Genomic DNA, 27,499 nt, shown 5'->3' on the forward strand with positions numbered 1-27,499 from the left:
TTCCTTTGGATTCCTTCCAGCACACAGTTCCATGTCTTTGAACTGACAAGACAGCTACCCCGATTTTCAATGTATGCTTTGAGCAGCCCCGACTCGGTCCCTGAACCTCTAAGCTTTGTTAACTTTACAATCAGTGAGAGGGTACAAAGGGTGAGTTTATGCTCTGCATCTTATTTTCTGGTTCTGAGCACAGTTGCTGTGGAGAGTTTGTAATTAACTTGGGAATCCCTAGAGCAAAGGGAAATAATGTAATTTACTCCACTACTATCAATAAGAGTCTGTGTTTAACAGCTTACAGCTTGAGTTCATGCTTCTTCTTTTGAAATGCTGGCATAGCCGAAACATTCCCAGAGTTTCTGTGCATCTGCAGGAAAGTGCTGCTTAAGACCAGACGTTCTAGTAGTTACTTGTCCCTTCATTGTACTTTATCTAGTAGAACTTGGCCAGCTTGCACTAATGGAAGGAACCCGGAGTGAATGACTGAATTTTGTACATTAGCAAATGGGGAAAAGTGCAATAAAGTATCTAGATAATTCAGCTTACTTCATGGGTTTAATTCAGCTCAAATTCATAATGGATCAGTAAATGTTCTGTAGTGTGTCTTGGAAATATGGTGGGATGGCAGCTCGCTACAGCCTGGGCTGAAAATTGGCCAGTTCTTGGGAGTGGCTTAGCGAGGCTGTCTGGTGCATATCTAACTTACATTGCATAGAAATTCCTGGGGCAAAAATACTTCTAACTTGGTGGTCGATGGCAGATTGAGCAGATGTAACACTCTTCTCTAAGGAAAACTTTCTGGCCTTGTCCCTCTGAGGTCCGTCTATCTTAGGTACTTCTACGGCTTCCGTTATGTGAGTGTCTCACAATGTGTAATGTATTTATTCTCACATCACCCCTGGGAGGTAGGGCAGTGCTTTTATCCCCATTTTACAGATGGGGACCTGAGGCACAGAGAGGCTAAGTGGCTTGCCCAAGGTCACACAGGAAGTACGTGACAGAGCAGGGATTTGAACCCTGGCCTTCCAAGTCCTAGGTACTGCCTTAACCACTAAGCAATCCTCCTTCTGTCCATTTCTTCTTATGTATTATTTGTATTAGTGTAGTGCCTAGGAACCTTGGTCATGGACCCAATGTGCTGGGTGCTGTACAGACACACAACAAAAAGATGGTGCCTGCCCCGAAGGGCTTATGTGACTTTCTTACTTACTTGAGTCTCTTATTCATAATATTATACAGAATCATGCATTGAACAGCCCACGTATAACACAGGAAATTGTCCCCATTCCACTAGGTGGGAGAGAGCAAAATTAATCATGAGTTATCCTGTTCTGTCCAGTGGGGATGCTGTGATCCTAATAAACTCCCAGTTGGGGTCTGTTTTCTAATAGAGACACTTTATTTCACGACCCAGAGTGGGATTGTGCAAATGATCACAAGATGCACTGAGCTGGGTGCTCTGCAGTATATCTAGTGTATCCCATAATGTCCACTACAGCAAATATATTCCAGACTGTTTCTCCATGGGAAGGGTAATGTTACGAATTTATTTTTCTAGGTTGTCATGTGGTTGAACCAGAGCTTTCTGTTACCAGAGGATGCAGAGCTCCAAAGCGCCCCTTTTCAAGTCTGTTTCACTTCCCTGCGTGATGCAGGACAGCTGTGCATAAAAATCAAACCCAATGGGGAGGTAATTTTTACTCTCACCGTACTCTATTTAGGTCTAATCTTATTAAAGAGCAGTGGAACTGGGAGGAAGTGCCCACATGGGAAAGTGAAGAGGGAGCCAAGGTACAAAGCGGAGGAGGGACCAAGCCATTAATATTTGCACTAGCTTTACACTATTTCTGTCCAGCTAAAAATTGTTATATTTAGTCCAGGAGTGCAGGAGACCGGACTATATGACCTCTTGAGGTCCCTTCCAGTCCTACGATTCTTTGATCCTCTGATTATCATAGCATCAAAGTGTCTCATGGTTTTATGTGACTGCACGGGCAGATGAAATGCTAGTGTTTTAAGCAGGATTTTGTCCTCAATGGTAGTGCCCACATTCCTGTCTGGGAATCAGATTCCAAGCTCAGCCAGTGATATGGACAATGCAGCGTGGTGCTCCTTCAATGTTTTGAAGCAACGTATTCTTATATGGTGAAATTCACTCTGGTGCAGAGAGGCAGAACAGAGCCTCTCCACCACTGAAGCCCTATTTTGAGGGCTTAGATGGGATGTAACTAGTGCATGATCCTTGTGCTGGCCCTCTGCATAGTGATGCATTTCTCCCTTAGGTCCTGATCCAGAGTCCCCTGAAGTCAGTGGAAAGATTCCCATATACTTCAGATCTAGCCCACAGTGCTTAATTCTAGCAAAATGTAGTCTCAGACTAATAGGCCTTCCAATGGAAATCTTGCAGTATTAACTGTTTTGAGCGTTAGGTTGAATATGCTGCAAAAGGGGTCCTATTTAATGGTTGTGAAGGGAGAATTTTGAAGAGAGGGGAAATCTGAAACTTACTGTTTTTACACCTGTTAGATTTCTATCAGCACGGATGATATAGATCTAGCCGGTGACATTATCCAGTCCATGGCCTCCTTCTTGGCAATTGAAGACTTGCAGGTGGAAGCAGATTTCCCTGCGTACTTTGAGGAGTTGCGGAAAGTGCTAGTTAAGGTGAGTAGGCACCAAGCATGTCTAAATGGTGGTTGATTTGGTGGTGGATGGTGGCTTCAGGATTTGATGACTTTTTTTTCTCTCTTTCTATGTCTAAACTTTCTGTGGCTTTCTGCCATTTAAACCTGCAACCATGGCTTACTGTGCTCTGAATTAGAGAGGGTGACAGCCCCCCTTTTCCAAAATTCCTTGTTATCCAAAACAGGGTCAGGTCCCCTCCTAGCTGTTGATGATTAGGACAATTCCCTCATTCTGTAAACTGGCCAGGAAATTTAAAGTCCATTGAAGTTGATGGTGTGAATTAGGTCAGTAGGCCCTGAAAGTCTCATCTAGCCTTCCTCTTCCTGGGAAAGGATCCAGGCGGAGGGATAGGAAGCTGTTCCCTATTAACTTGGTGCAGTCCCTACCTTTCAAAGCAAAACTCTCAGATTTGCATGGACTTTACAAAGTGCTTGGGTGTCTTTACTCTTGATAGGTGGATGAATTTCATACAGTCCATCAGAAACTCACTGCCGACATGGCGGACCACTCCAACCTTATCCGCAGTATGTTGGTTCGAGCAGAAGATTCACGCCTCATGGGAGACATGTGAGCAGCCATTACATTTCTATATAATTCTCTGGCTCTAGTGGCCAGTCATAGCTTTTTGGTAGAGAAGAGCACCTTTAGCTAGAAACAGCTGCGTGGATCAAGGCTGCATTAAATCCAGGTGCCTATTATTTACACATGATCATTGTGTTCCTGACCTATTCTTTAGGCTGAGAACCAGCAGGCGGATGACTCAGTGCGGGGTAGGCTGCGTGAATCAGCTGTGAGGTAGTGTTGTCAAGCTCTCAGCTAGGCCAGAGGGAGTCCGTTGTGTGAAGAGGAAGAGAGCAGTAGGTGGGCAGGGCAGGACTCATCCTCTTTAGGGTGCGGTGGGGAAGGACTCTGAGCAGGAGGCTGAGGAAGAGTTTGTTCCCTGTGTTTTCAGGGCATTAATCTTTGGTTCTGAACAGCTCTGTCCACATCACAACTGTCTATTGCAAGAAGTCGACGTATCTAATGCAACTAATGATCAGCAAGACTAACTCTTCTGGGGAAACTAACTCCTTTTCTCAGAGCTTCCAATCACTAAGAACATACATAAGAACAGCCATACTGGGTCAGACCAAAGGTCCATCTAGCCCAGTATCTTGTCTTCCGACAGTGGCCAATGCCAGGTGCCCCAGAGGGAATGAACAGAACAGGTGATCATCAAGTGATCCATCCCCTGTCTCCCATTCCCAGCTTCTGGCAAACAGAGGCTAGGGACACCATCCCTGCCTATCCTGGCTAATAGCCACTGATGGACCTGTCCTTCATGAACTTATCTTGTTCTTTTTTGAACCCCGTCATAGCCTTGGCCTTCAACATCCCCTGGAAAGGATTTCACAGGTTGACTGTGCATTGTGTGAAAAAATACTTCCTTTTGTTTGTTTTAAACCTGCTGCCTATTCATTTCATTTGGTGGCCCCTAGTTCTTGTGTTATGAGAAGGAGGAAATAACACTCCCTTATTCCCTTTCTCCACACCAGTCATGATTTTATAGATCTCTATCATATCCCCCCTTAGTCGTCTCTTTTCCAAGCTGAAAAGTCCCAGTTTTATTAATCTCTCCTCATATGGCAGCTGTTCCATACCCCTAATCATTTTTGTTGCCCTTTTCTGAACCTTTTCCAAGTTCAATATATCCAGTATTGAGGAGCAAAATGCTAATGGGGGGAGGCATGTGAAAAAGAGAGAGAGAGAGAGAATAGAGTAAATATATTGAGTGACTTTGTTTTCCTGGTGTAAGTAATGAGGAATAACATACCTGACTAGCTGTGGAGTTATATTGGATACCCATCTATCTCGGATGCATTCAGCCTTCTAGCTTCAGACAACTTGAGAACAGCAGGTAGCCACAGTAACCATAGTAACTAAATATTATTGCTTTTTTACATTAACAAAACATGAATTGTCGCCTGGTTTCCTTGTCCCTTGAGTCTCCCTTGTCTCTGTTGTTCATTTTCACAGGAGAAATATGAAGAAACGGTACATGGAACTCTATGATCTTAACAGAGATTTACTGAATGAGTATAAAATTCGCTGCACCAACCACACCGAGCTGTTAAACAATCTCAAATCCGTAAATCAAGCTATCCAGCGAGCAGGGCAGCTGCGTGGTAAGTCCAGGGCATGATTCTCCTTTGGGGACTCCATTTTTGGCTCAACAAGCCAGAGTAGAGAATGGCACATCAAAGAGCAAATGCAGGATTGTTAGAGCTTGTCTTGAAGGCCAGATACATTTTGCTGTATGGTCCAGGACTTAACAGTGGGAATCTTGCTTCAATTTTCAGCTGCAGAGGAATATGAAATCTCTCCATACTTGCTTAAACTGTAGTGTTACTCGCATTTTTAAAAGACAAATACAAATTATCTCTACAAGGTATAAAATGTATACCCTAATCTCAAGGGTTCCAGGAAATGCTGTTCAAAAGGAGGTAGCCTTTGGCCCAGATCCTGCAAATTTTACTGCGTGGCATTGGGGTCAGCCTGTGCAGAGCAGCTTGCAAATTAAGACCTCTCTTTCTATTGCCCATGAAACTTGAAACTTCAGAGTATGGCTAAGTACAGAAAACATATGGGAGCTAAAGCATAAATACAGTCTGAAAATCAGTCCAAATTCTCTTTCTAAACCCTACCATACATTTATTTTTAAGCTTTGTTCAACTTGGTAAGTCATCAACCCTATCACTATTGATACGCGTGAACTCAAATTCGATAGCATATGTTCTGAAAACTTGGAGGTAGGTGAGAAATTGCCAGGCTGAGGACAAGAAATTCAATATCAAACCTAATTTTTTTTTTTTTTAGTTACTTGACTGGAAGAAGCACCAAGTGCAGTCCCTCGGTATTTCCATTACACTAATTACTTGCTAAGTAATTGATCATGAGTTGCTGGGCACCCTAGATTCTTAGGAAAGTCAGAGAGTTATGGGTGCTCAGCATGACTTTGGGGCAACGATTCAAAGCAGTTATTAGCATTCTGAATAGTGTAAGACTTATTGCTTTTATTAAAACCATTTTTACAATGTAACATTAAATTTGAATTCTTCACTTCTGGCCCAGAAGTTTAGAGGACACTCTCAGGTTAAATCAGACTATCGTAAAGTTTACCTACATTACTAGCAACACCTTAAATTAAAACTGACCTTTAAATATATTTTAGCTTTTGCTGTTGTGTGGTTTCTTTATGCTTTTCTCTTTGTACATGCACAAGCACAATGTTCCAGTTCTTGCTTTGCAAATAGGAAGATACTTATTTAAGCTATTCGGGGAAGGAACTATTTTACTGCATGTTTGTATGGTGTCTGCCACGATGGGGCCCCAGCCATGTTGGAGCACCAAGGCACTTTTGTAATATAAATAATAGCCCCCTCCCCCACGTCAAAGGGGGTGGGGGCTATTATTTATATTACAAAAAATGATATTTAAATTAAAAAAACAAACAGTTAATTTTTTTATGAAATCTAAATTCTGAGACACCAGCTCTGACCTGTAAATGTCTATTTAATGTCTCATTTGGTTACTTAAATATGTTAGTGCTGATTCTGTGGGTTTTTTTCTTTCCAGTTGGGAAACCGAAGACGCAGGTGATCACTGCGTGCCGGGATGCCATTAGAAACAACAACCTAAATATGCTCTTCAGGATAATGCGAGTGGGGACTGCATCCTCGTAAAAGGGGAATAGTGACTGCCTGGCGATGATACTTCTTTACAACAGGTGATCCTAGACAAATGAACAGATGACATAGGAGCAGATCCCCTGTAGTACTTCCTTTCCGACTGTTCCCAAGTCAGCCGTTGGGAGACAAAGGCAGGGAACTTGATGTGTAGCAATGTATAAGGTACCAATACTGAGAAGCAGTTAAATCAGCCTGCAGCCCCACTATAGAATGAAGTAAATGGAAAGATAGTCCGCTTTTTTTTAAAGTAAGCCATCAGTTGGGATATGCTACTTTGGAGGCTAAAGGATAGGAAAATCTATGGAGAAAGGCTGAGAGTTTTAACGTGCAGATGTGGTATTTATGTAAGTCACTCAAGACACTTGTATAGTCCTGGAATAGTTATTTTTCTTACTGTAACTTATTTATGGAATTTAATATATTTTGCAGTTATGGTACCAGCTTTTCCATTAAAACACAGAACTGTCAGACTTTCACAGTGTGTGTGGTCAGTTGAAGAGATGCAGAGTTATTTTTGTTACTTATTTTATGTTAATGAAACACATTTCAGGTTTTGCTCCATAATTGTCAGGTATTTTGATCACAGAATATACCAAGCAAGAGGCATGTCTATTAATACACTACCCTTTCAGCTCAAAAACCTTGAGTTCAGAGTGGGTCTAAACCAAAACCTTGGCTCCTAAGGCACCCTAACTTTGGGGTATTCAAGAACCATAACTGATTTGTGCAGTTTGCTGCTACCCCTAGTTATCAGCTGCTGACCTGTGCAGCACAGAGCTGCTCTGTCAGCGAATCCCTGGTTTCAGCTGCTACTTTCAGGACAGGTCTCACTGGGAAGGCCAGGTGGGAGAGGTGAGGTGAGGAGTCACTGCCGGCAGAAGTCCCAACTACAGCACCCCTTGCTGGCTTTATAAAAAACAAGGAAATTAACCAGTTCCTAGGTTCCATGAAGCTGGGAATTGGTCAGTTTTCTAAAGTTAACACTTGAGCCTCACTTTGCTTGGTGGAAATTCTATCTCCAGCTATTCATTCTCTGCAACTGCTGGATAAAAGAGCACATGCTGAGTGGGTGGGCAGGGGAAGGCAGCAAGAAAGTGCCATGTATTTTATGAAGGAGCCAACTGATCCTTGATAGCAGTACATGCAGAATAAAAAGGGGAGCAGGGAGAAGTATCTAGGTACAAGAGGCAGGGAGAAAAATCTCTTGGACTCTGACACAAAGAACTGTCAGAAGTATTTTGGGCCAGAATTAGTTAAAGGTGGGTTTAAATAATGCAGTAGGATGGTGGATTGGAGTGTAAATTTTTATGGCAAAGCTGATTTCTCCTATGAGCTAAAACCGTTCTTAACTGATGTGCCTGACCTGAATTGCATCCTCAGCATCTGTTTCCTCATGCTGCTTCAGCGAGCCCCTTCCCTATGTAATTATCAGTACCTGCATACAACAGGGCAGGGAGAGAGGTGTCCCTCATCTCTGTGGGGTTAGATGCGCACATGGAAGGGGATTCTTGGATAGCTCCTCTAGCTAACAGGCTTCGTATGCACGCTCTGAAATAGAGACAATGGTGCATCATCCACCATGGAGAAGCTAAGGAGCCAATAGCTGGCTAAAAGGGAAATTCTTGAAATCTGTTTTAATCCTGAGAACGGCCCATCATTGATACATTCCCCTCAGTATGAATTGTGCTGGCAAACACACATCTGCCATTTCTGATTAAAAGGGTCTAATGAGCCCCCCATTCCATTCTGGGTTGGTGAATTTTAAAACTTTATTATGGAGCAATCTCTAAGGTTAATAAGTCTTGGGATCTCTGCCAGCCACTGTATTTGTAGGAGAAGATTCCTGTAGCTCCAATCTCTCTTCTCTTGTTCTGCTTGATTAGTTTTAGTGAGTGCAGTTTGTTCAACAGCTAGACAGTGGCTTTGACCAGAAGGCAGACCATGTTGTTGTGGCCAGACAGGCTGATTATCAAAGCTACATGCCATGCACTTTCACGCCATCCTGTCTCCATTTTTGTATCTGTGGGCAAGCTGTATTCCCGTAGCATTGTCAGTTCCTCAGTACTAATAGTCCAGATCTGTAACTTGGCCAATTCCCCACCTGTACTTGGTACGAAGACAGGAGATTTGATACTTGCTGTAAGAACATATTTTGAACTCATCTTGCCTAACATCTCTTATCCTAAAGGATGAGCCAAGCTATGCAGCACCGAAATAAAGCAACTCAGCTGGCATGCAGAAGTAGGCAACAGGTCAAGATAAGAAGAGCAGAGTTCAGTGGAACCTGCAGTGACCCCCAGGAATTCATAATGCTAGAATGACACACTGGTCACTACATGCACGTGTGTGTGAACCTATTAAACTGTACTGTGGCTTCGTAACTGCACGAGGGACTAGCGCTTCTCCACACCCCAACCTACATTCCACCCCCTGTGTGAGAGAACTCTTGGGAAAAACCTGCCAGGCATGTCCTTAGAGCACAAATGTCGCACCCTCCACCCCCCCCGACTCTCTCCTACAGAAACCTGATGAGAAATTGCACCAGAACCAGTGCCCTCTTAACAGGAACATCTATGCACGAGTGATTTTTCAGTGTCTCCAGTTAAGCTTCAGCTTGGGGGAAGCAATTAGAACTGACAATTGACAAAAGGCCATTCAGTTTGTCCTGACTTCTCCAAGTCTGAGGCTGCTGTGTTATCTTATTCCTCATTTCAACCAGGAAGAGATGTAAAATCAGACACCCACTATGATGTGTGTATAAATGAGGATTGTTTTTTGTTTTTTGAAGTCTCCTTCAATCTAGGCTATAGCTACTTTGCTCTGTAACAAAGTGGTCCTTTTGTTGTCAGCTACTTGACAAAACTGCTTCCATCTAATACAAATAAAATTGCCGCATTGCCAATGCTTGAATTACCCAGAAGCCTGGATGTATGTTTCTAGTGTCAAATGCTAGACTCTGGCTCTTCTGCAGTGGAGGAATCTGGTGAGGAGCCTGAATGTCCTCTTAGAATCATTAGTCTGAGCAATTTAAATGTTGCATAATGGTTTATTGCCTGGTATGTAGCCCTTCACTGCAGCTCACAGCAGGTCCCACTCAGTGGTGAGCTGGAGCTGGTTTGCAAGAACCGGTTGCTAAATGTAGAAGCCGGTGTAGAACTGGTTCCTAAAGGGGTGGGCAGCGGGTGGGCAAATTCCGGTCCGCGGGCCACATCCAGCCTGCAGGACTGTCCTGTCTAGTCCGTCTGAGCTCCCAGCTGGGGAGCTCCCAGCTCCCGTGGCCCCTCCCCTGCCTTCCCCAGCCACTGGAGCCCTGGGGAAGTGGCGGGGTTCCGGCGGCTATCTAAAGGGCCGGGGCGGTAGAGGCAGCTGGAGCCCTGGCCCTTTAAATAGCCCCTGGAGCCTCCCACTACCCCAGGGCTCTGGGGGCTATTTAAAGGGCCCGGGGTGCCCCTGATTCTACTGCCCCAGCCTTTTTAATAGCCGCCAGAGCCCTGGAGTAGTGGCAGCGGGGCTCTGGGGGCTATTTAAAGGGCCAAGGTGGTAGAAGCAGCGGGAGCCCCGGACTTTTTAAATAGCCCCAGCGCCCTGCTACCTCAGGGCTCCAGCAGTGGGGCTCTGGTGGCAATTTAAAGGGCCTGGGACTCCAGCCCCTGCTGGGAGCCCCAGGCCCTTTAAACTGCTCCCTGGGGAAGCCGGGCCATCCCAGTATGGTGCACCAGCTCTTGCTGGTAGGCCTGGCTCACTTTCACCTCTGGGTAAGGGGGTGGGGCTGCAAGCTCTAGTGGCGTGGCAACATCCTTACACAGCAGCATGGTAAGGGGGCCAGCTGGGGCTGGGAGGAGGGGTTGGATAAGGGGTAGGGAGCGGTTGGAGGAGGGCGGTCAGGTGATAGGGAACAGGGGAGTTAGGTAGGCGTGGGAGTCCCAGGGGTCTGTCGGGGTGGTGGTGGACGGGGTTGGGGCAGTCAGGGGACAGGGAGTGGGGTCCTCGGGGGCAGTTAGGGTGGGGGATCTTGGGAGGGGGTGGTCAGGGGACAAGGAGTGGGAGGTTGATGGGTTGTGGGTTCTGATGGGTGCAGTCGGGGGCAGGATGTGGGTTGGGGTTGGATGTCGGGGAGGAGGGAAGACATGGGGCTTGTACTCACCACGGGGTTCCCTACTGGGTCTCTGGCAGCGGGTCCTTCACTCGCTCTGGGTGAAGGACCTGCCGCCGAAAACCCAGAGCGAGTGAAGACCCCCGTGCCGCCGAACCACCGAGGACCCGGTAGGGAACCGGTTCTTAGGATTTTGGGAGCTCATCACTGGTCCCACCTTGTTCATGTAACTGCTATTCACTTGCATCTTTTGTTCTTCCTCTGCCACTCTTCCTACTCCCTTCTGGGGCATGGGTATGTTTCACACTGATGGTATCTTTCTTCTGAGGATCAGTGCATTTTACAAGCAGGGCCAATTTGAACTACCTTACCAGAATTTCAGTATCAGAAAACAGAGCCTGTAGAGAGAGCTATTTGCTGTACAGTCTTTGTCAAGATTAAACAATGTTTGTTTTATTTAAACATTAGCTAATGTGATTTAAAACACCACTTGGCATTTCCTGTATACAGGATTTTCTAGGTGCCTGCCTCCTGCATTTCAAGTAATCTTGGGGCTTGTTCTTTCCAACACACAGCTTTCCACCCCAAGGCCCAGTTCACAGGAGCAAGGGGAGCTGCTGATTTTTAGCTCCCTCAGTGCCAGTTGTTTCTAAAGTTATTTTATGCCATACAGCTGAGACGCGCCGATATTTCATAGAGCACAGAGGTTAGTTTATCTAGTACAGCCCTTGGAGGCTAGTTTGCAGGCTTGTTGCCCTCCACTGCATTATCTAGGACTTGAGCTAGGCTGGTTTCACACAGGTTCAGCTTCTAGCCTGTCCTTTGGGAGGCTATTCCACAGACGGATGGAGCTCAGCCTTAGGAGAAAGTCCTTGTACTTTCCTTGTACTCTTGGTGTTTGCAGCCCTCACATCCCTGTAGGCTATTATGTGCTTCTCCCTTGTATTTTAAGCCATCTGATCAACTTTCCTTTTATGCATGGAAAACTGCACTGCAGTTTCAGCTTTGGCATCTCAAAGACTGAACAGAATTATTTCTCAAGGATAACGATAGACCAGGAAATGATACCCAACACGGAAGAAATGCAGCTTAGCTTGGCATTTGGAAAGTGTCCTGACCTCCATTAGGATTTGGTTCTAGTTTTAGACTCATCACAACTGGCTTAAAACAGCACCATGGTTTAAATGTTCAAACCAGCTGAGAAAGCCTTTTGGATTGTTTTTTTTCCCTAAAAGATCTGCTATAGGAATTATCTGGGTGAAGTTCTCTTGCCTGTGTAATACAGGGGCCCAGACTAGATGATCACAATGGTCCTTTCTGGCCTTGGAATCTATGAAACCAGTCTCTACCTTGCACAGAGGAACCAGATCACGAAAGCAAGTTAGTTAATTACACGAAGCTCTGGCTAAAGCTAGATCATGTGTATCGAGCAAACTGCTCACTGTGCTCCAGCACTTCGCCATGTCTGAGCCCAATAACAGTCCTGGGTTACATATAGCGAGGAAGTCACTGATCTCCACAGAAATATTTTGTGTGGGTGGGTTAGCAGGCTCCATCCCCATGCTGCTTCATCCCACACCGAGTTGGTATGCGAAGGCATGGACGTGCATGTTTCTCTCCCACCCCATCTCAAGCCCAGGGGCTATATTCCATGGCTTAGATGGATTTGCAAAGGCACTAATTGCAGCAAAAGCACACGTGTGTAAGTCAGTTACTACTGAAGGTGCAAAACACCTTCTAGGCAATGCAAAATAAGCTCAGCACCGCTGTGTGCAAAGCAGTAGAGTCAGCTGTACAGCACTCAGCCATGCTGTTCCTTCCTGAGAGCCAGCACGTTGTGTGACACCAGGGAGTGGGCTGATGATGCCTCATGGCTTCCGCAACGTGGCACTCCTAGCAAAGGCAGAACTGCACCTAGCGTGGGAGCAGCAGGTCACGCCAATCTGCTTTTAAAAGCATGTACTGCTCCTGTCATGGCTGAGCAACCAGTGTCTTAACCAGCCTACTGCAAGCCCAGCGGGCTGGGGTGACTAGATGGAATAAGTTGCGCAGAATGCAAAATTAGGTATTCAGCTACAGAGTGATGGAGACCCCACCACTGCCCAGCTAGAATTAGGCCACAGCTTGAAGGGTGGTGGTGAGAAGACACACTGGGGATGGCAACCCCACCTACTATATTTGCCAAGGAGACAAGAAGGGTGGATAGGCCCTTGACTATGTTTTTTCCACCAGCGCCCATTATTTTAACCCCTCAACTATCATCTCTCCCCCCCTCGTCCCTTCCTAGATATACAAGGTTTCACTTTTTTCATTGGGGAAAAAAACAACCCATGTTTTTGGCAGACATTTTCACAAGCTTCTCTCCTTTACCCACCAGCTCCTAGACAATATAGCAGTTATGTGGCAGCACGCTTTGCATGTACTATTTCTCACTGCAGAGGGAACAATCAGGCCCCAGAAGAGATCTGGCTTGCACTTCAGGAAGCCCTGGTTTGGAACAAAGCCTGGTTCTTTCCTCCTGATGATCAATTGAAGGCTTTGGAGTACAAATGTGTGCAGTGCTCACAGCAGTCACCAATCTGGGGTTACATAAAGTCTTGATGTGCATCATGGCAAGATGTACATTCATTACATGGCTCTTCAGGAGAGCTGGGCTGGAACGCTATGCAAAGCAGCTATTCAAGAACGGAGTGTTACGGATCCAAGTAAGACTCCCTCTGGTGGAGCAGCACCAGAATGTGAGAGTGAGTAAGAGTTAAGATGGGACAGCAGAACAGTGCTTCCGTTAGTTATTAAAAAAAAAAAAAAAACCCTACAAAAGTCACTTGGACTTCAGCACCAGCATGACAGCTCGTATGCTGTCAGGTGAAGTTAGCTCTCAGCCTAAATCAAATCTAGGCTCATCAAATGGCGCCAACCGATCCATGCATTGCAGATGCACCTACTAAGAAGCCAGTCCAGGAGCCTATTCAAAACCCATTACCGTATCACTAAACCATTCCCTCAGAAGATGACCATGCCCAGTGCCGTCACTCATAGTAGACAAAAGAGAAGTCCCAGAATCCAGCTCTGCTCTGTTGTTTTTTTGGACGCTCCAAGCTACGATGGTTAACATACTTCACAAATTTCAAAGTCTCTTTGTCTCTGTAAACCAAGGCCAAGCAGTTGTTCTCTGGATTCACAGTCAGCAGCTAGAACAGACAAGGGAGATCTTGTTTTGGTGTTTTTGGAGGGGGAAGCAGGAGTTATTTTCACAAAAACAATTTCAAGATCTTATTCACATCAGAACCAGCACCAAAATAAGTTATGTTACAGCAGACAGCTGGAGAATATCGTGAGGGCTTTTATGCTGAATACTGCCACCAATGGCATGACTCCAGCATAAGCTTGAGAATAAACAAGGCCTGCTGCATATTAAGACCCATCACCTTAGGTTCTTTATTAGACAATTGTCACTTGCCTCATCTAAAAAGGGGCCTAGCACTGACCCAATATTACCATTGTTATTATGGAAGCACCCAGGGGCCTCAGAGAGGACTGGGACCCTGTTGTGTTAGGTGCTGTACAGAAACAAAGGCAGAGATAGAGTGTAAGCTCTTCAGGGCTGGGACTAAGACAAGCATCCCTCAGAAGACAGGGCAAGTGCGCAGTTTTTACAGACAGACATTTCGGGCCCAGCTGTGCACAATAATCACGGGCTACAGCCAAGATGGGGAGTATTTCATTGCTCCCCACTCCTGGAACTGCTTCTATGTTCTCCCCCTCCCCAGTGTAGGGTAGAGCAACCTCAGTGATGCTCTAGCACTATGCCCCCAGGAACAGGGCTGCTGGACAGGCCTTGAGTCGCATGGTGTGTTCAACGCTTACCTCTTCATCTTCACCCGTGGCAATGTAGGATGTAAAGCCGCCATACTCTGCATCCCAATCTGAAAAGGTGAAATAGAAGAGAGAGACTTAGAAAGCTCGGTGCACTCTCGTACTCCCACTGACCCCTTAGATCAGTAGCATCTCCACCCTGCTCTCCAAAATTCTTGGGTACCATACTACCTCCAGTTACCCATGGCCAGTGTTGTCATTCAGAGACATGGGCTTGAATCAGTACATCTCACTACCCACCAGGTCCCCACATACCCAGGGGATTGCTACCATCTGGAAGAAGAGGCTAGACCCTCGCTGGGTTTCACACACATTTAAAGATAAAGGTTTTAGCTGTAACTAGGTGACTGAATAGGATAGGCTTGGTGGTCCCAGCGGCATGCTCATGTTGACTCTGGATTGTGCAGCCCCAGGAATGCTGGCAGCTGACCAAGATGCAAAAATACTTCTGACCATTTAGGCTTAAGTTTTCCAGAGTGACAAGCTAGTTCCTGACTAGCTAGCCCTGCAGATAACCTCCCACCCCCCAAATCCACTCATTACTTTGGAAAAATGCAGGCTTCAGTCACATGAAGTGTCTCCAAGGGAACAGCCCCCTACTCCCCTGCGCGTGACCTCGTCCCCCAGCCGCATGCGCTGAGTGAGGATTCCCATCAGAAACTCCCCCTAATCAGCTGGGTGGCTTATCCTACAAGACATGTCTTGTTTCCCCAGGGGGCTGGTAAAGTGCCCCGGCCTGGCCCAGGGAGTCAGAGCATCCACTGGGAAGTAACCTAGCGCTACTGTGTGGCAGTACAGAGCCAACCACTGTGGGACTGGCCTACGTCAGCAATCCGAATCCTGTTGCGAGTAACTATTAGCAGGGACGCCAGGCAACAGCACTTAGAACTGGGAGAAAAGTAGGAAGGAACCTCCTATTTAGAGAGCAGCATGAAAGGTTTGGTGGCTTCAAAACTGCTGAAAATTTAACAGATGAGGCCAGATGATTCCTAACCAAAGTCCCTTTTCTTTCCCCTTGGCAGCAAGGAAAGGGAAGGCTTGGATCTCCCCCCACATACCTTCGCAGCCGCAGAAGAACAGCAGGTCCAGGGCAAACTCTGTGGTTTGGGTGTCATGGACTAGAGTATAGTGGCCATTTGTCCAGTGCCTCAGCTCCCCCAAGCACATGGGGACACTTGAGCCTAGGGGAGGAAAGCAAGAGTCTAACCAGCCTGAGAGGCTACAGCAGTTGCACAATAGCTAACATCTACCACCCCAAAGGAGAAGGCAGGCAAACAAGCTCTGCATCTTTATTTAGCCTCTGAAATACCTCCCCTTTAAAGCAGATAGATTTGGGTCCGGAAGCCCCAGTGGGAGATGAGGAGAGGAAATGGCCATGGCCACATCAATTTCATTCCCAGCAGGCATGTGCCTTGCATGTGCCATGTTTGAGGGGGCCAGGAGCTGCCATGTGATAAACCTAGGCAGGGCTAAGATATGGAGTCCAGCAATGCTCTTACCAGCCTCTGAAAAATGGAAGCGCTCCAGGTGGCTTTCCTGTCTGGGGGGCTTTCAGCTTGAAACTTCAAACCCAGCATCCTCTGTGCTCTGCATGGGCACCCAGGGTCCTAGGTGCTTCAACAGGAATAGGGGGTTGCCCCAGATGCCCCTCCCTGCACTGGTATAATACTCAGCCGTCCCAGGGACGTGCAGAGCAAGTTGGGGAAAGTGCTTCGGGATCCCTCAGGATGTGGAGAGACCTTCCGATTCTGAGGGTTTGGCAGCCCCACCGTTCACCATTCGCACTCTCCCTCCCCTACACCCCATGGCCTCTTGCTTCCTCAGTCAATCACAATGTTTCACAATAGCCATAATGAATGGGAGTGATTAAAACACAAAGAAGGGGAGGAATGGAAGTAGTGGAGGCCATGGGGTTGGAGGGTAAAAGAGAGGAAACTGATTTCCATCACCACCAGTGCCCACCAGGAATCTTAGGTAATTCAGGGTGCAACAGGGTCTTTCACAGAACAAATGTACTTATAAGAGAATAGGAAAATGTGGGTGTAAAACCATATTACAACTGGCAAAGGGTTCAGGACAGGTGCGGTTCCTGAAGCTACTTCACTCTTTCTAAACAGTCTGACTAGATTTCAACTTGATGAGGTCACTTTAAAATCCTGTTGTTAAATGTGTAACCTGCAGAAAGTCATTAACTCAGGCTCAATGCTTTCAGAAGCAGCCACTGATTTTGGGTGTCCAGCTTCAGACATCTTGAGCCTGATTTACACAGGTGCTGAGCGTCACCACTTCAAATGAAGTCAAAGAGCTGCGGGTGCTCAGCACCTCTGGAAATCAGGCTTAAGGTTGGCCTCTAATTTTGAGTGCCCCTCTTCAGCTTACTGTAGCCTAGGGGTGAAATCCTGGCCTCTGTGAAGGCCACTGACATCAATGGGGACCAGGTTTTCACTCTAGTCCTTTAACTCCAGCCCTGCTGGCTTTACTTACTGTTCTGTGTGTCACTTTCTTTGGTTTGGGGGTCATTTTCAAGCTGATCTACTTGGTCAGCATCGCCGTTGGCCTTTTGACTGCTTTCTCCTTGCTTGGGTTTGGAAGAGCTGTGTCCAGTGCAATCTGCGGCTCCTCCTTCTTCTCCCTCCTCATCCTCATCATCAGAGGAAGCCAGGAAGTGCAGCTTTAGGCCTGTGAAGTTGGAGAGCAGCAGGAACAAGGCCTCGGAGTGGAAGAACTCCAGGCACTTCCTCAGGACGTCTGGAAGGCTCTCCTCCTCAGCCTTCTCATAACATCTGGAGGAGAGTGGGGATGTGATGAGCAGATAGCTGGTAAGGATCCAACATTCAGACTAAGGAGAATATCTGCTAGGCACCTCCCCGGCAGAACATGGCTGACCTAGTTAACCCGCACAGACACAACACTACCTTTTATTGGGGGGTCCTCGGCGGCTCCATTTGATGTCTTCTTTCTGCAGAGCTTCACACACGAGCTGAAATTTCTCCCCCTAGGAGCCAAACACATTGGAGAACCCTTTGACACACATCTGCTCCACCAGCTTTCCTGGTGCATTAATAGTAGCCGCTCAGTGCTGTTGTGCGAGGCATCCAGCTTTAGTTCTCCGAGCTGCCTTTGTCCCCCACAGCCCAGCCGGGGCGAGGTGAATCAGGGGGCTGGGGTGGTGGTTGTGATCCTCCACTGCCCTGCAGCTTGTATTATCAATGACACCTATGCAGAACAGGCATGAAATGCTACTAGATTAGCCTCCTCTGCGCTCACACAGGTGTATGTGACTGCACAAAGGGCCGGGCAGGGTGAATCAGACCTAGGACCCACAGCCTCCATAGGGAAACCAAGTCACAGAGCATAGCCTCTACTGGTCATGTATTTCCCAAGTGGTGTAGCAACCCCTCCTCCCCTTCCCAGGGGCCTGCCCTGTGCTTCTTGGCCAGGAGACTAGCCTATGACACAGGGACTCAGGGTAGGGATTCCACCAAAAACAGGGCTAGGAGACAGGCGGCAGAGCAGGGACGAGAGGAGGGAACACAAGGAGTTGGAGCAGCGTTTGTGGTTCAGTTGGGGTGTCCCTGTGCAGAGGAGAGGCTACAGTCTATATAACTTCACCAGGATAAACTGGGGGAGGGTTGCAGCCACCATTTCCGCCTGAAGCCACTAAGAGGAGGAAGAAAGACCAGCTGCATCTCGGCTTCTCAGCTGCACAAACGACCCATCACATTCACCACCAGTTCATGTTCCACTCAATGCCCACCAGCACCACAACCCGGGGAACAAGCCCACACACAGCACATCATCCTAGACCACCTTAAGGAAGTTCTTCAAGAGAAGCTCTGATCGCTCCTCAAATTCCTCCTGGATCTGGGCTTGGGAATCCATGTCCAAGTACGCTGGGTTGATCCACTCATACAAGATTTCATGCTGAAATAGAAGCGACATCTCGGTTTGAATGTTGGATTTGAGATTACACAGATAATGTGAAATGCCCCCCCATGGCATAGGGCTGGACCATCCCCTTACTGCCCACGGCGTTTGCTGCACTCCCCGCACTGCTGCAGACATTTGCAATGGGCACAGAATTCCTTAAACAAAGCTCTCACTAGATCTACCCCCCCCCCCCAACCAAAATAGAACTCCCCAGCCTTCTCCCCAAACCAGTCACTACTAATCCAACCTTGCACTTTTCATCCTTGGTCTCAAAGCCAGTGAATGGATGGGAGAGAGGAGGAAGTTAATGGTTCAGTTTTAAGCATCCAAGAGATTGCTGAAAACAGTGAGGAAAAGGGGGAGTTGTAAAATTCTAGGAACCCACTGCCTCAACTATGTGCCTTCTAAGTATCCCACAGACATGAAGGAGGCTGGGTGGGGGCAAGCAGATCTCTGCTTTTTGCTTACATCGTATGGGAGATGTGGACTCCGGGGCAAGAGGGATTCAATGTAGCGGGGAGGCCTTGCCACCGACGGGCCATGAAACCAACCACTCACAGACAAGCGGCACTTCCCTTCGGTCAGAACTTCAGACACCTGGAATGAAAAGGTGAGGATCGCATTACGATTAGCATCTAGTATGTGTGTATTATGGCAATGCCTAACAGCCCCAACTCAGCTCAAAGCCTCATTGTGCTAGGTGCTGTACATGCACCTAGTAAGAGAAGTCCCCAGAGAGTCCCCAGTCTAGGCAAAGGTCTGGAGACAGGAAGGATTATTGTCTGCAATTTAGATGGGGGAAATGAAGTAAGATTAAGTGTCTTGCTCAAGTCTGTAGCAGGGCCATGAATTGAACCCCAATCTCCTGTGCCCAGTCCAGAGCCTTAACCCCTGAACTATCTTTAGAGCCCCTACTCCTGGGGCAGAGCAGGAGCCAACAAGAACCATGGGAGACATTTTTTGCTGCTTGGTTTGCTAGATTACTATTTACCATGGTCTGCAAAACTCAGCTGTGATGTGGCTATCCAGGAAACACAAAAACGGGTGCCCAAGGGCAAAGTTCACCTCTGTGCAAAAGACCCAGGCATTTAATAGAATTTCTTGCTGGCTCCCGCCACTGGGGTGAATTCCAGACTGGTCAGTGGAAGTCAGGGGCTTCTGGATTGTGATGAGATGACTGATTAGTGCAAAATTTGACAAGAGCTAGTCACCTCAGTGCGGCTCAGGGTGAAATTAACTAAAGGTGTTAATTCCACATTTCAGGATATCTAGTGTCCTAGGGGGCTCTGAGTAATTTGGGGTGGTGGCAACAACTCCCCAAACCATTTGATAGAAAACAAAGATGCCACCAATATGCTAAGTGTGGTGGGTCACGGCTGTGCTAGGAGGTGCTCTTGTATGCCAGCTCACTTCCAAACTGTGAAAAAAGGGAAGCCTGGACCAAGATTCAGAGATGTGTTTGGAAGTAACAGCAAAATGCTCCTTGCTGGATGTTTGAGAAAAGCGATTTTTGCTGGCTTCTGCTGTGAGGGGTTTGTATCATGCTGACCCTCCCTCAACCATCCAATGGCAACACAAAGGCACTTAGATTCATCAATGAAAGGGTCAAATACAGAGATTCAATGATTGCAAGTACTCTAGGGGATAAGTTGTGAACTCTGTGTCTGGGAGCCTTTGACAAAAGCACTCCCAATACAGTCAGCTGGTTTTTAAAGCCTATATTAACAGTGTCAATGACTGAATGCAGGACTTTGAATGTTGCTAAACACAGGAGGCAGTCACAAGGCTAAGCTATGAATTCACATGGCTTTACATGCCTACAGTAAGTTGCCAACTGATAACAGCTAGGGGAATGACCAGTAGGGCTTTCTGTTATTTATCTTACTTGTATCTTAACTAAAACCCTATGCCATGTAGCTGAGCACATGGCTGGCCTATATTAACACATTCTCATTGCTGTTTCCCCTCCGTCTCCTTGCTGCTGCGCACCCCACCTTGTGGTATTTTCTGGTTTCCATGAGATGGTTTTATTTAGAACTCACAGAAAGAGCATGACGGCTGACACTAGAGCCAGGATGTTACTCAGAGCCCTTGTCCTGCTCTGTGGTTGTACAGCACCTAGCACAATGGGGCCTCCGTTCTGATTGGGGCTCCTTAGGGTGCTACCACAATACACACAATGTATGCTTACAGCAATCACACTTGATTGAAGAAAGAAGAGCAGCTCCTTGCCTGGTGGAAAGAGACAGGAGACACTTCGAAGAAGGCCAGGGAATTCCATGAAGGGACTAATGACTTGACGACCTGCTGCGGCTGAAAGTGGCCTGAGCAAGAAAAGACCACACATGCTCTTTACAGTCAGACATGAAATCCCCATCTGCCCCCACAAGCCCCTTTGTGCTGGTTCCAGAACCACTTGGGACTGGTAAGTCCTACAGGCCACATAGCAGGGAGCTCCAGAGTAAGAAGCTGGCCTGGGAGGCCTAAATGCCCAGCAGGGTGGGCATCTCCTCCTGCCTGGATCTCAGTCACTGAACAGTCCAGTCTATAGAGGGTACTGGGCAGAAGTGTGGCTACCGGCATCACCCCCATCCTGCCACCCTCACCTCCCTCTGCAGCTACGAGTCAGAAACAAAAGGTTGCCCTCTTCATGTACACACTTAATGGCCCCTCCCCCAGCTGCTTCACCCCCCAAAGGCTAGTCCTCAAATTGAGCCATCACCCAGTAGCACAATCCCGAGTGACAGCTTCACTTGTCTCACTCTGAGACATATGTCACTGCAATACATCAGCCTCCACCTGAATGAAGCTGCTTCTCCTCACCCTACCCTGTCTTAACAGTTGCTGCTATGAAGACGCACAGAAGCAGTGTTCCAAATTCATCCCTATAACTGAAATCCTCAGACATACAGAGCCAAGGGACCATGATACTACCATCTGTGCTGTACAGGTCCAGAGTGCCCCCGTCGCTCTTCTCCCACGGTGGAACCAGGTACAGGATGAAGGCAATTCTCCGTCCCTCCAGCTCATCGTCATGGCACAGCAGGGCATCTGCAATCACAAGCTTTAGCATGCTTGCATAGGTTTGCAGAATTCATTCATTTCAATGGCCATTCCCCATCCCTGCACCTTTGAAAGAAAATCCGCCCCCTTCCCTGGGGCTGCATCCTCACCTGGCCAGAAGCCCAGACCTGATTCAGGGACCTCATAGGTGTAATTTCCTTTGGACTCCATTACAATGACATCAGCTGAACCAGTCCATCAAAGTATGTAGCTACAGGGCCCTCCTGCCACCTTCCTCTCCTCTTGCTACTGCTCAGTGAGAGGAAATTGCTCAGCTTCCCTGAATGAGTCAAACACTGTCTCTTAAAGCCACAGTGACATCAAAATGCACTTTGAGTGAGTTCCTTGCTGGCAAGAAATGCTGTCTTGACGGTGCTGGTGACTGAAGGTCTACTCAGCCAGGACAGCATGGGCAGTACCAGTGCAAGCTTTCTTCTCTCCACTCCATCGATTTCACTCAGTCTTAGTCCAGAAGAACCACTTTTAAGGGGAGTCTGGTATCTGTGACCCACTCAGTCCTGGGCCAGCACGGGGACCCACATGACAAGATAAGATATTAGTGACAAACACCAGAAAAACCTTAACTACCAGAATTTGAACTCCTAGCCATCCTGGGGCGATTGGACTGGCCACAAACACTGGATTTCTTCAAAGAGGGGTGGCGGTGGGGGGAAGCTCTTGAGTTCACTGGGCCCAGTTTAAACTATTCACAGCAAAAATACCCAATTATATCACTTCTTCCATTTTTTGGCCCTGACTTGCTTCCTGCCTGAATGTTTGCTTTGCTGGATGACAGCTTCCAGGAGCAGGAGTTCCCAGGGAGCTTTGAAACTGGGGGTCCCCATGGCAATGTAATGCTCTCCACCCCCTCCGAGGAGAAGGCCCCCTGCTCACTCACCTGTATACTCATACTTAGCACAGGACAAGTCAATGGTTGGTTCCAGCTCCACCTGGGTAACTTCAGACAGCCACTCCCGGAACTCTTCAAACAGAACTTTCCTGAGAAGACAACCACACAGCAAATGGGACATGCAGCTCCTTAGCATTAAAGATTTCCTAGGCTGAGGTGCTGCAGCACTGAGTACATTGTCATGTAATTCCTGCCAGGAGTCCTGTATTCATTGGAAACCCTACAATAAACATTCAGGAGTGCAGCCCCTGTGCTGCTGAGAAACATTTACAGCAACAAAGCAGTGAGAATGGAATTAGTCAGTAAGGAAAGAGATGAAAGTTTCAGACTTCTAAACAGCAATTTTACAGTGCTAAAAAATAAGTGTTTTGTGGGAACGGAGGGTGAGAGGATTGAAATGCTAATGGGGAAGCAATGAAGGAGGAACCTGAGATGATCATTAGAACTAGGTGGATGGGGGAAATCTATGCAATTTCTTCCCCCCTCCCCCGAAACAGTAAAGCATATCGTATACAGCTTGAGTTAACTGGCCACATAGTTTGGAGATAAATGGGGTTTTCGTTAAGAGATGATATTAGATTTAACAAGAACAACCAAACAGAACAAAAAGATGCATCAGGCAGGTTAGATATGGTGGACGGTTACATTAACATGGCAAAACCTAATTAAAATGATCACATACACGGAAGTGACATGCCACTTTACCTCATCTAAAGGATTTGTGTGGGCCCTGGACATTTTGTAAGTTTCTGAGTACACAAATGTCAGTTATGAAAGCAGGTTTTGGGGGGCCCCCCCAATTAGCAAGTTACATTATTTTTTATTGGACCAATGGGAAGTAGAGAGGGGACAGCCTCCTTTGACAGATATGACAATTTCCTGAAATACCTTTGTGAGATCTTATTGAATTAAGTTTAAATAGCTTTGGAGTGATGTATTATTGCAGGATAGTATGTAACTTCTCTAGAGGAGAGAGGTAGCCAGTGTAAACCCTGGGAAGTGTTATGAGTTTCAAAGGTCTATTTTAAACAATGTGCCAGACAAGAACATACTTTCAGGATAATAAAGCTAAGTGGGTTTCGCAGAAAATCTCTAGGGAGAAGCGTATGCAAATATGCCCCCTCTGATTATGCAAGAACTCAGCCTTTTGAAACCTCACCCTGAGGAAGGCACCTTTGTCTCCTGCTCACCTGTTAGATGAGAACAAGCGCCAAGGCCCAAACTGTATAAAGAAAAGCATGAATGATTCACAGGAGTTCTTGCTCTGACCTAACAGCTGTTATGAACTTGTAACCACAGGAAAGCCCTTTGGTGGGATTTGAAGGACTGATCACCTGCCACAGCCCTCAGAGTTGGGAAGTGATCTCTGGTAAGCTGATTAGCAACAATGTTTTTAATAGGTTTTAATACATTAATAACTTTTCTCTGTAATGCTTTCACCTTAACAATAAATGCTTAGAAAGGGCTGTGTGGTAGCTTATAACTGTGGGCAACTACACACGGTGTATAGCCTCTGAGGAGAAAGCAAAGCAGCTCTGTTTAGGCAGTCTGATTTGCTGGGGATATCATAGTGTAGGCAGGGAACTGTGCAGCCTGGGAAAACCCCAGGCAGGAGGGAGAGAGATGTAGTTCTCTGCCCAAGGTGAAGTGACAGCTGAGGAGCTGGGAGCTTAGTGGGTGCCCTTGTGGTACCGCGAGGCGGAAATACAGGGGCAGTTGCCCTGAACTGTGACACCTCTTCCTGACCTGAACTGACCAGAAGTAACTGTCTCTAACACCAAATCCACCCTTGGCCTCTCTGAGACCAGTACTAATTTGTTATCTTGTGAGCAATCTCAGGAATGATTTTTGTGGTGTGGGAGGCCACTGAACAGCTATCTAATGCCAAGGACTTTCCATTAATATAGACTTGGGCTGGATCGGAACAAGAACCCTTGAGTTTAAAGCCCGTTGGGTTATTTGACCCCTCTGTCAGAAGAGAAGTTGATAACAGAAATGCTGCAAATGCTTCACTACAGCATTGCTCCGTGCTAAGCTCTCACTTTGGTGTCACTTCAAAGAGGGATTTCAGCTTTCAAGCTACGTCTTAGATTTTTCCTTCAAAGCTCCATTACTGACCTGTCCAGCGTCAAATACAATCTTTCCTTAGCAACTGCCTGCTGTTATAGGCACTTCTACAAAAGACTGAGATAATCAAACTGGCAAAGCCAGTGCTGGATCTGTTAAGGCAGACTATCACGTTAGATCCATTCATTAACATATATCTTACAAGGTGAGGGATGCACAACTTCTTTGCTTTGCCTTAAAGTGTACTCTCCTGTAACACGTGTCTCCTTAATAGGGTATTACACTAACAGCTAATTGACATTTGTTGAACAAAATGTTGTGTCATGGAAAAAAATTGCCTTTTCTCCAAACGAAATTTTAATGACAAGCTCACAAAAATTTTGATAATATTGATAATTTTTGTTTTAAATGTGCCTTTTTCTGTTTTCTTTCCTGAAATGTTTACTGTAAACATTATAAAAATAGTTATAGAAAGTTTTTGGTAAACAAAAAATTCTAGCAATAGTCTTTTAAAAAACGATCCCAATCCACTTAAAAATATATCGGAAAAATAATCACGAAACATTTATGTAAGAGAGTCCATTCTGAACAACCCTGAAACAGGATTTTTCACAATTTTTTCACAAAATGATTTTCATTTTCTGGCCATGTTCCTTTTAGACCTCTAGAAAAGGGTGCCTGATCATTTGCCATGATTTACAGGAGCTATTTTACCTTAATGCCGAGATGTGAGGCTCTTTTCTCTTCTTCAGATCATCAGACTATGGACATGCATGGAAAATAAGAACAATTATTTCATTTACACTCTGCTCTAAGTTACAGTTGAAATAATAACTAAGGACAACACTTAAAATAAATATTTCTAGGACCATCGTCAGTGTAACTTTTCTGCAACTATTTTGTGAACAGGAGTGCAGAATGGACAGCAGAGGGCCACTGCAGGCAAAAGTTGGAATTAAGTAACCCAAAAGTTATTAGGCACAATGCCACCATCACCAATGCAAGTTAAAGGTCTCAGGGCACCAGTCCAAGACTGTGTAGCAAGGTTGAGTCACTGACATGCCAAGGAAGTGTCTGCACTTGGGAGGAGAGTATCTGTATTCTAGAGCTACCACACCTCCAAAGAACCTCTATGTTCAGCATTGTACAGGACGTAGACATAGGAATTTCTCATTCAGATGACAGAGATGGAGTGACAGCCAATTTTCAGAGGGCCAGGGGTGGAGAAATCAGAAAAGGACTACTACTGTCTAGTATTTAGGTTTAAACCTGCATTCTCCTGCAGTTCTGCAGAATTAGAGCTGCAGACTGACTCATCAGTAAATACTATTTCATGTTCATATGGGTATAGACAGACAAGCAACACAGCACATAAACAACCCCAAGAAGAATTACCTTCCTTAAACTGCTTTACAATTACAAACTTCAGAGTGCAGTAGGAGGGAGCTGGTAACATGATCAGAGCAGAAGGCTGGGACATAGGCCTTAAGGGGTTTCACTCCCAGCTTTGCCATTAACTTGAGATCCCTTACAGACCACAGAGACAATCATGGAACATATGTAGGCTTGGCAGAATTAAATTTTTTAAAAAATAATTTCAACAGATAATATTGATCAGGGGTTCTCAAACTGGGGGTCGGGACCCCTCAGGGGGTCGCGAGGTTATTACATGGGGGGGTCACAAGTTGTCAACCTCCATCCCAAGTCCTACTTTGCCATCAGCACTTATAATGGTGTTAAATATATAAGAAGTGTTTTTAATGTATAAGGGTGGGGGGGGGGTCGCATTCAGAGGCTTGTCACCAGTAAAAAAAAGTTTGAGAGCCACTAATATTGATGCTTATTTTAAAAGATTAATTATATCGATTTAAATTTTTACAGTTGTGCAAAATTATGGGATTTAAGGATTTTTTTCCAGTGTTAATTCATTTGAATTTTCACAATTGCAGGAAACTGAATGGGACTGGACAATAATTATTTAATGACAGTAGACATTGATATTCAAAGAGTTCAAGCTTTATAACCATTAAAACACAAGTTGTCAATGTCACTTGTCAAAATATACCAAGTAGATATCCTTAAGTCAAACTCTAATAAGTTGTCAAGCAGCATTTTTCTTACTTTGCCTATCTGTAAATTTCTATTATTATTATTGATGGAAATATTTTTGTTGTTTTTTTTGTGTATGGTGAAACTGAAATTTACTGATAAAAATCGAATCCTTCCAAGCCTAGATGTGTTAGATAGATATAGCCAAATTTTCCAAAAGCAGCCACTGATTTTGGGTGCATAACTCAAAACTGCTTGGTTGTGATTTTCAGAGATGATGAACACCCCCGACTTCAATTTAAGTCAGTAAGAGCTGCGCATTCTCAGCACTTTTGAAAATAAGGTTTAAAGTACCTCAAATCAGGCACCTAAAAACGGAGCTTTTGCCAGTCAGTGGCAGCTTTTGAAACGATTAGCCCTAGAATGTGGCTTGCTGATGATTTCACAGCTCTGCCAGCGGTTACAGGGTGGCATTCACACGTTCTGCAGGAGCGTTACCGGGCTTAGCTCATGTCTGCAAGCACTTCAGGAGGGGCTCTGGAAAGGCACAGCGTCAGGGTCAGGTTTGTGCCACTGGGATGAAGAGGCGGAGGGCCTGTCCCGGAGAAGCACCTGTTTGAACTTGTACAAATCGTTGCACTTCTCGTGGAAATCCAGGCTCAGGAGCTCCCGCTGCAGCCCGTCCAGGAAGCCCGGGCACTGGATGAAGCCGGGGATCACGCCGTGGCAGAAGGGAGCAGGATCCACCGCCATGGCCTCTAAGGACGGTAAACGAGACACGGTGAGGCCCGGGACGCTCTGCGCAGCAGCACGAAGCCCCGCCCCCACCTCGGCCCTGGCGCTAGGGCCGCGGCCTCCCCCAGAGCTCGCCCCTGCCCAGCCCCCCTTCTCCTCGGGCAGCCCCGGTACCGTGGTCGAGCGGCTCCCTGCGGGCCCAGGCGGCCCCCGCCTTCTCCTTCAGCGCCGGCTCCCGGATGGCCGCCGAGAACTCCCCGCGCACTGCCCGTTTGCCCCGCTTCTTGCCCGGCTCCCCCTGCGCGGGGTCCCGGCCCCGCGGCCCGCGCCGAGCCCCGCTCATGGTGAAACCGTCCCCGCCCCCAG

The 27,499-nt window shown here is 46.6% G+C and overlaps 2 protein-coding genes across 2 annotated transcripts in view; one reads left to right on the forward strand and one right to left on the reverse strand.

Annotated features, from left to right (window-relative positions):
* The window catches only part of BBS2 (Bardet-Biedl syndrome 2), a 31,941-nt gene extending 22,618 nt beyond the window's left edge, over positions 1-9,323 (forward strand). Inside the window, exons 12-18 of the mRNA XM_044986914.1 lie at positions 21-150; positions 1,556-1,687; positions 2,524-2,661; positions 3,137-3,249; positions 4,699-4,847; positions 6,298-6,448; positions 8,599-9,323. Of these exons, the coding sequence (XP_044842849.1) occupies positions 21-150; positions 1,556-1,687; positions 2,524-2,661; positions 3,137-3,249; positions 4,699-4,847; positions 6,298-6,404 (769 nt within the window). The 3' untranslated portion in view covers positions 6,405-6,448; positions 8,599-9,323. The remainder of the gene's footprint in view (positions 1-20; positions 151-1,555; positions 1,688-2,523; positions 2,662-3,136; positions 3,250-4,698; positions 4,848-6,297; positions 6,449-8,598) is intronic.
* Positions 9,324-10,934: 1,611 nt separating this feature from the next.
* Positions 10,935-27,494, reverse strand: OGFOD1 (2-oxoglutarate and iron dependent oxygenase domain containing 1). The gene is made up of 13 exons (XM_044987137.1): positions 27,308-27,494; positions 27,011-27,156; positions 25,064-25,110; positions 22,271-22,371; positions 21,244-21,360; positions 20,542-20,633; positions 18,778-18,906; positions 18,190-18,303; positions 17,295-17,374; positions 16,864-17,162; positions 15,438-15,560; positions 14,371-14,429; positions 10,935-13,694 (listed from the first exon to the last, which is right to left on the reverse strand). The coding sequence occupies exons 1-13, from the start codon at positions 27,474-27,476 to the stop codon at positions 13,533-13,535; spliced, it is 1,638 nt and encodes a 545-aa protein (XP_044843072.1). The 5' UTR covers positions 27,477-27,494; the 3' UTR covers positions 10,935-13,532.
* Positions 27,495-27,499: the final 5 nt, after the last annotated feature.

The sequence above is a fragment of the Mauremys mutica genome, chromosome 14 (assembly GCF_020497125.1).
Source record: "Mauremys mutica isolate MM-2020 ecotype Southern chromosome 14, ASM2049712v1, whole genome shotgun sequence".
NCBI lineage: Eukaryota > Metazoa > Chordata > Testudines > Geoemydidae > Mauremys > Mauremys mutica.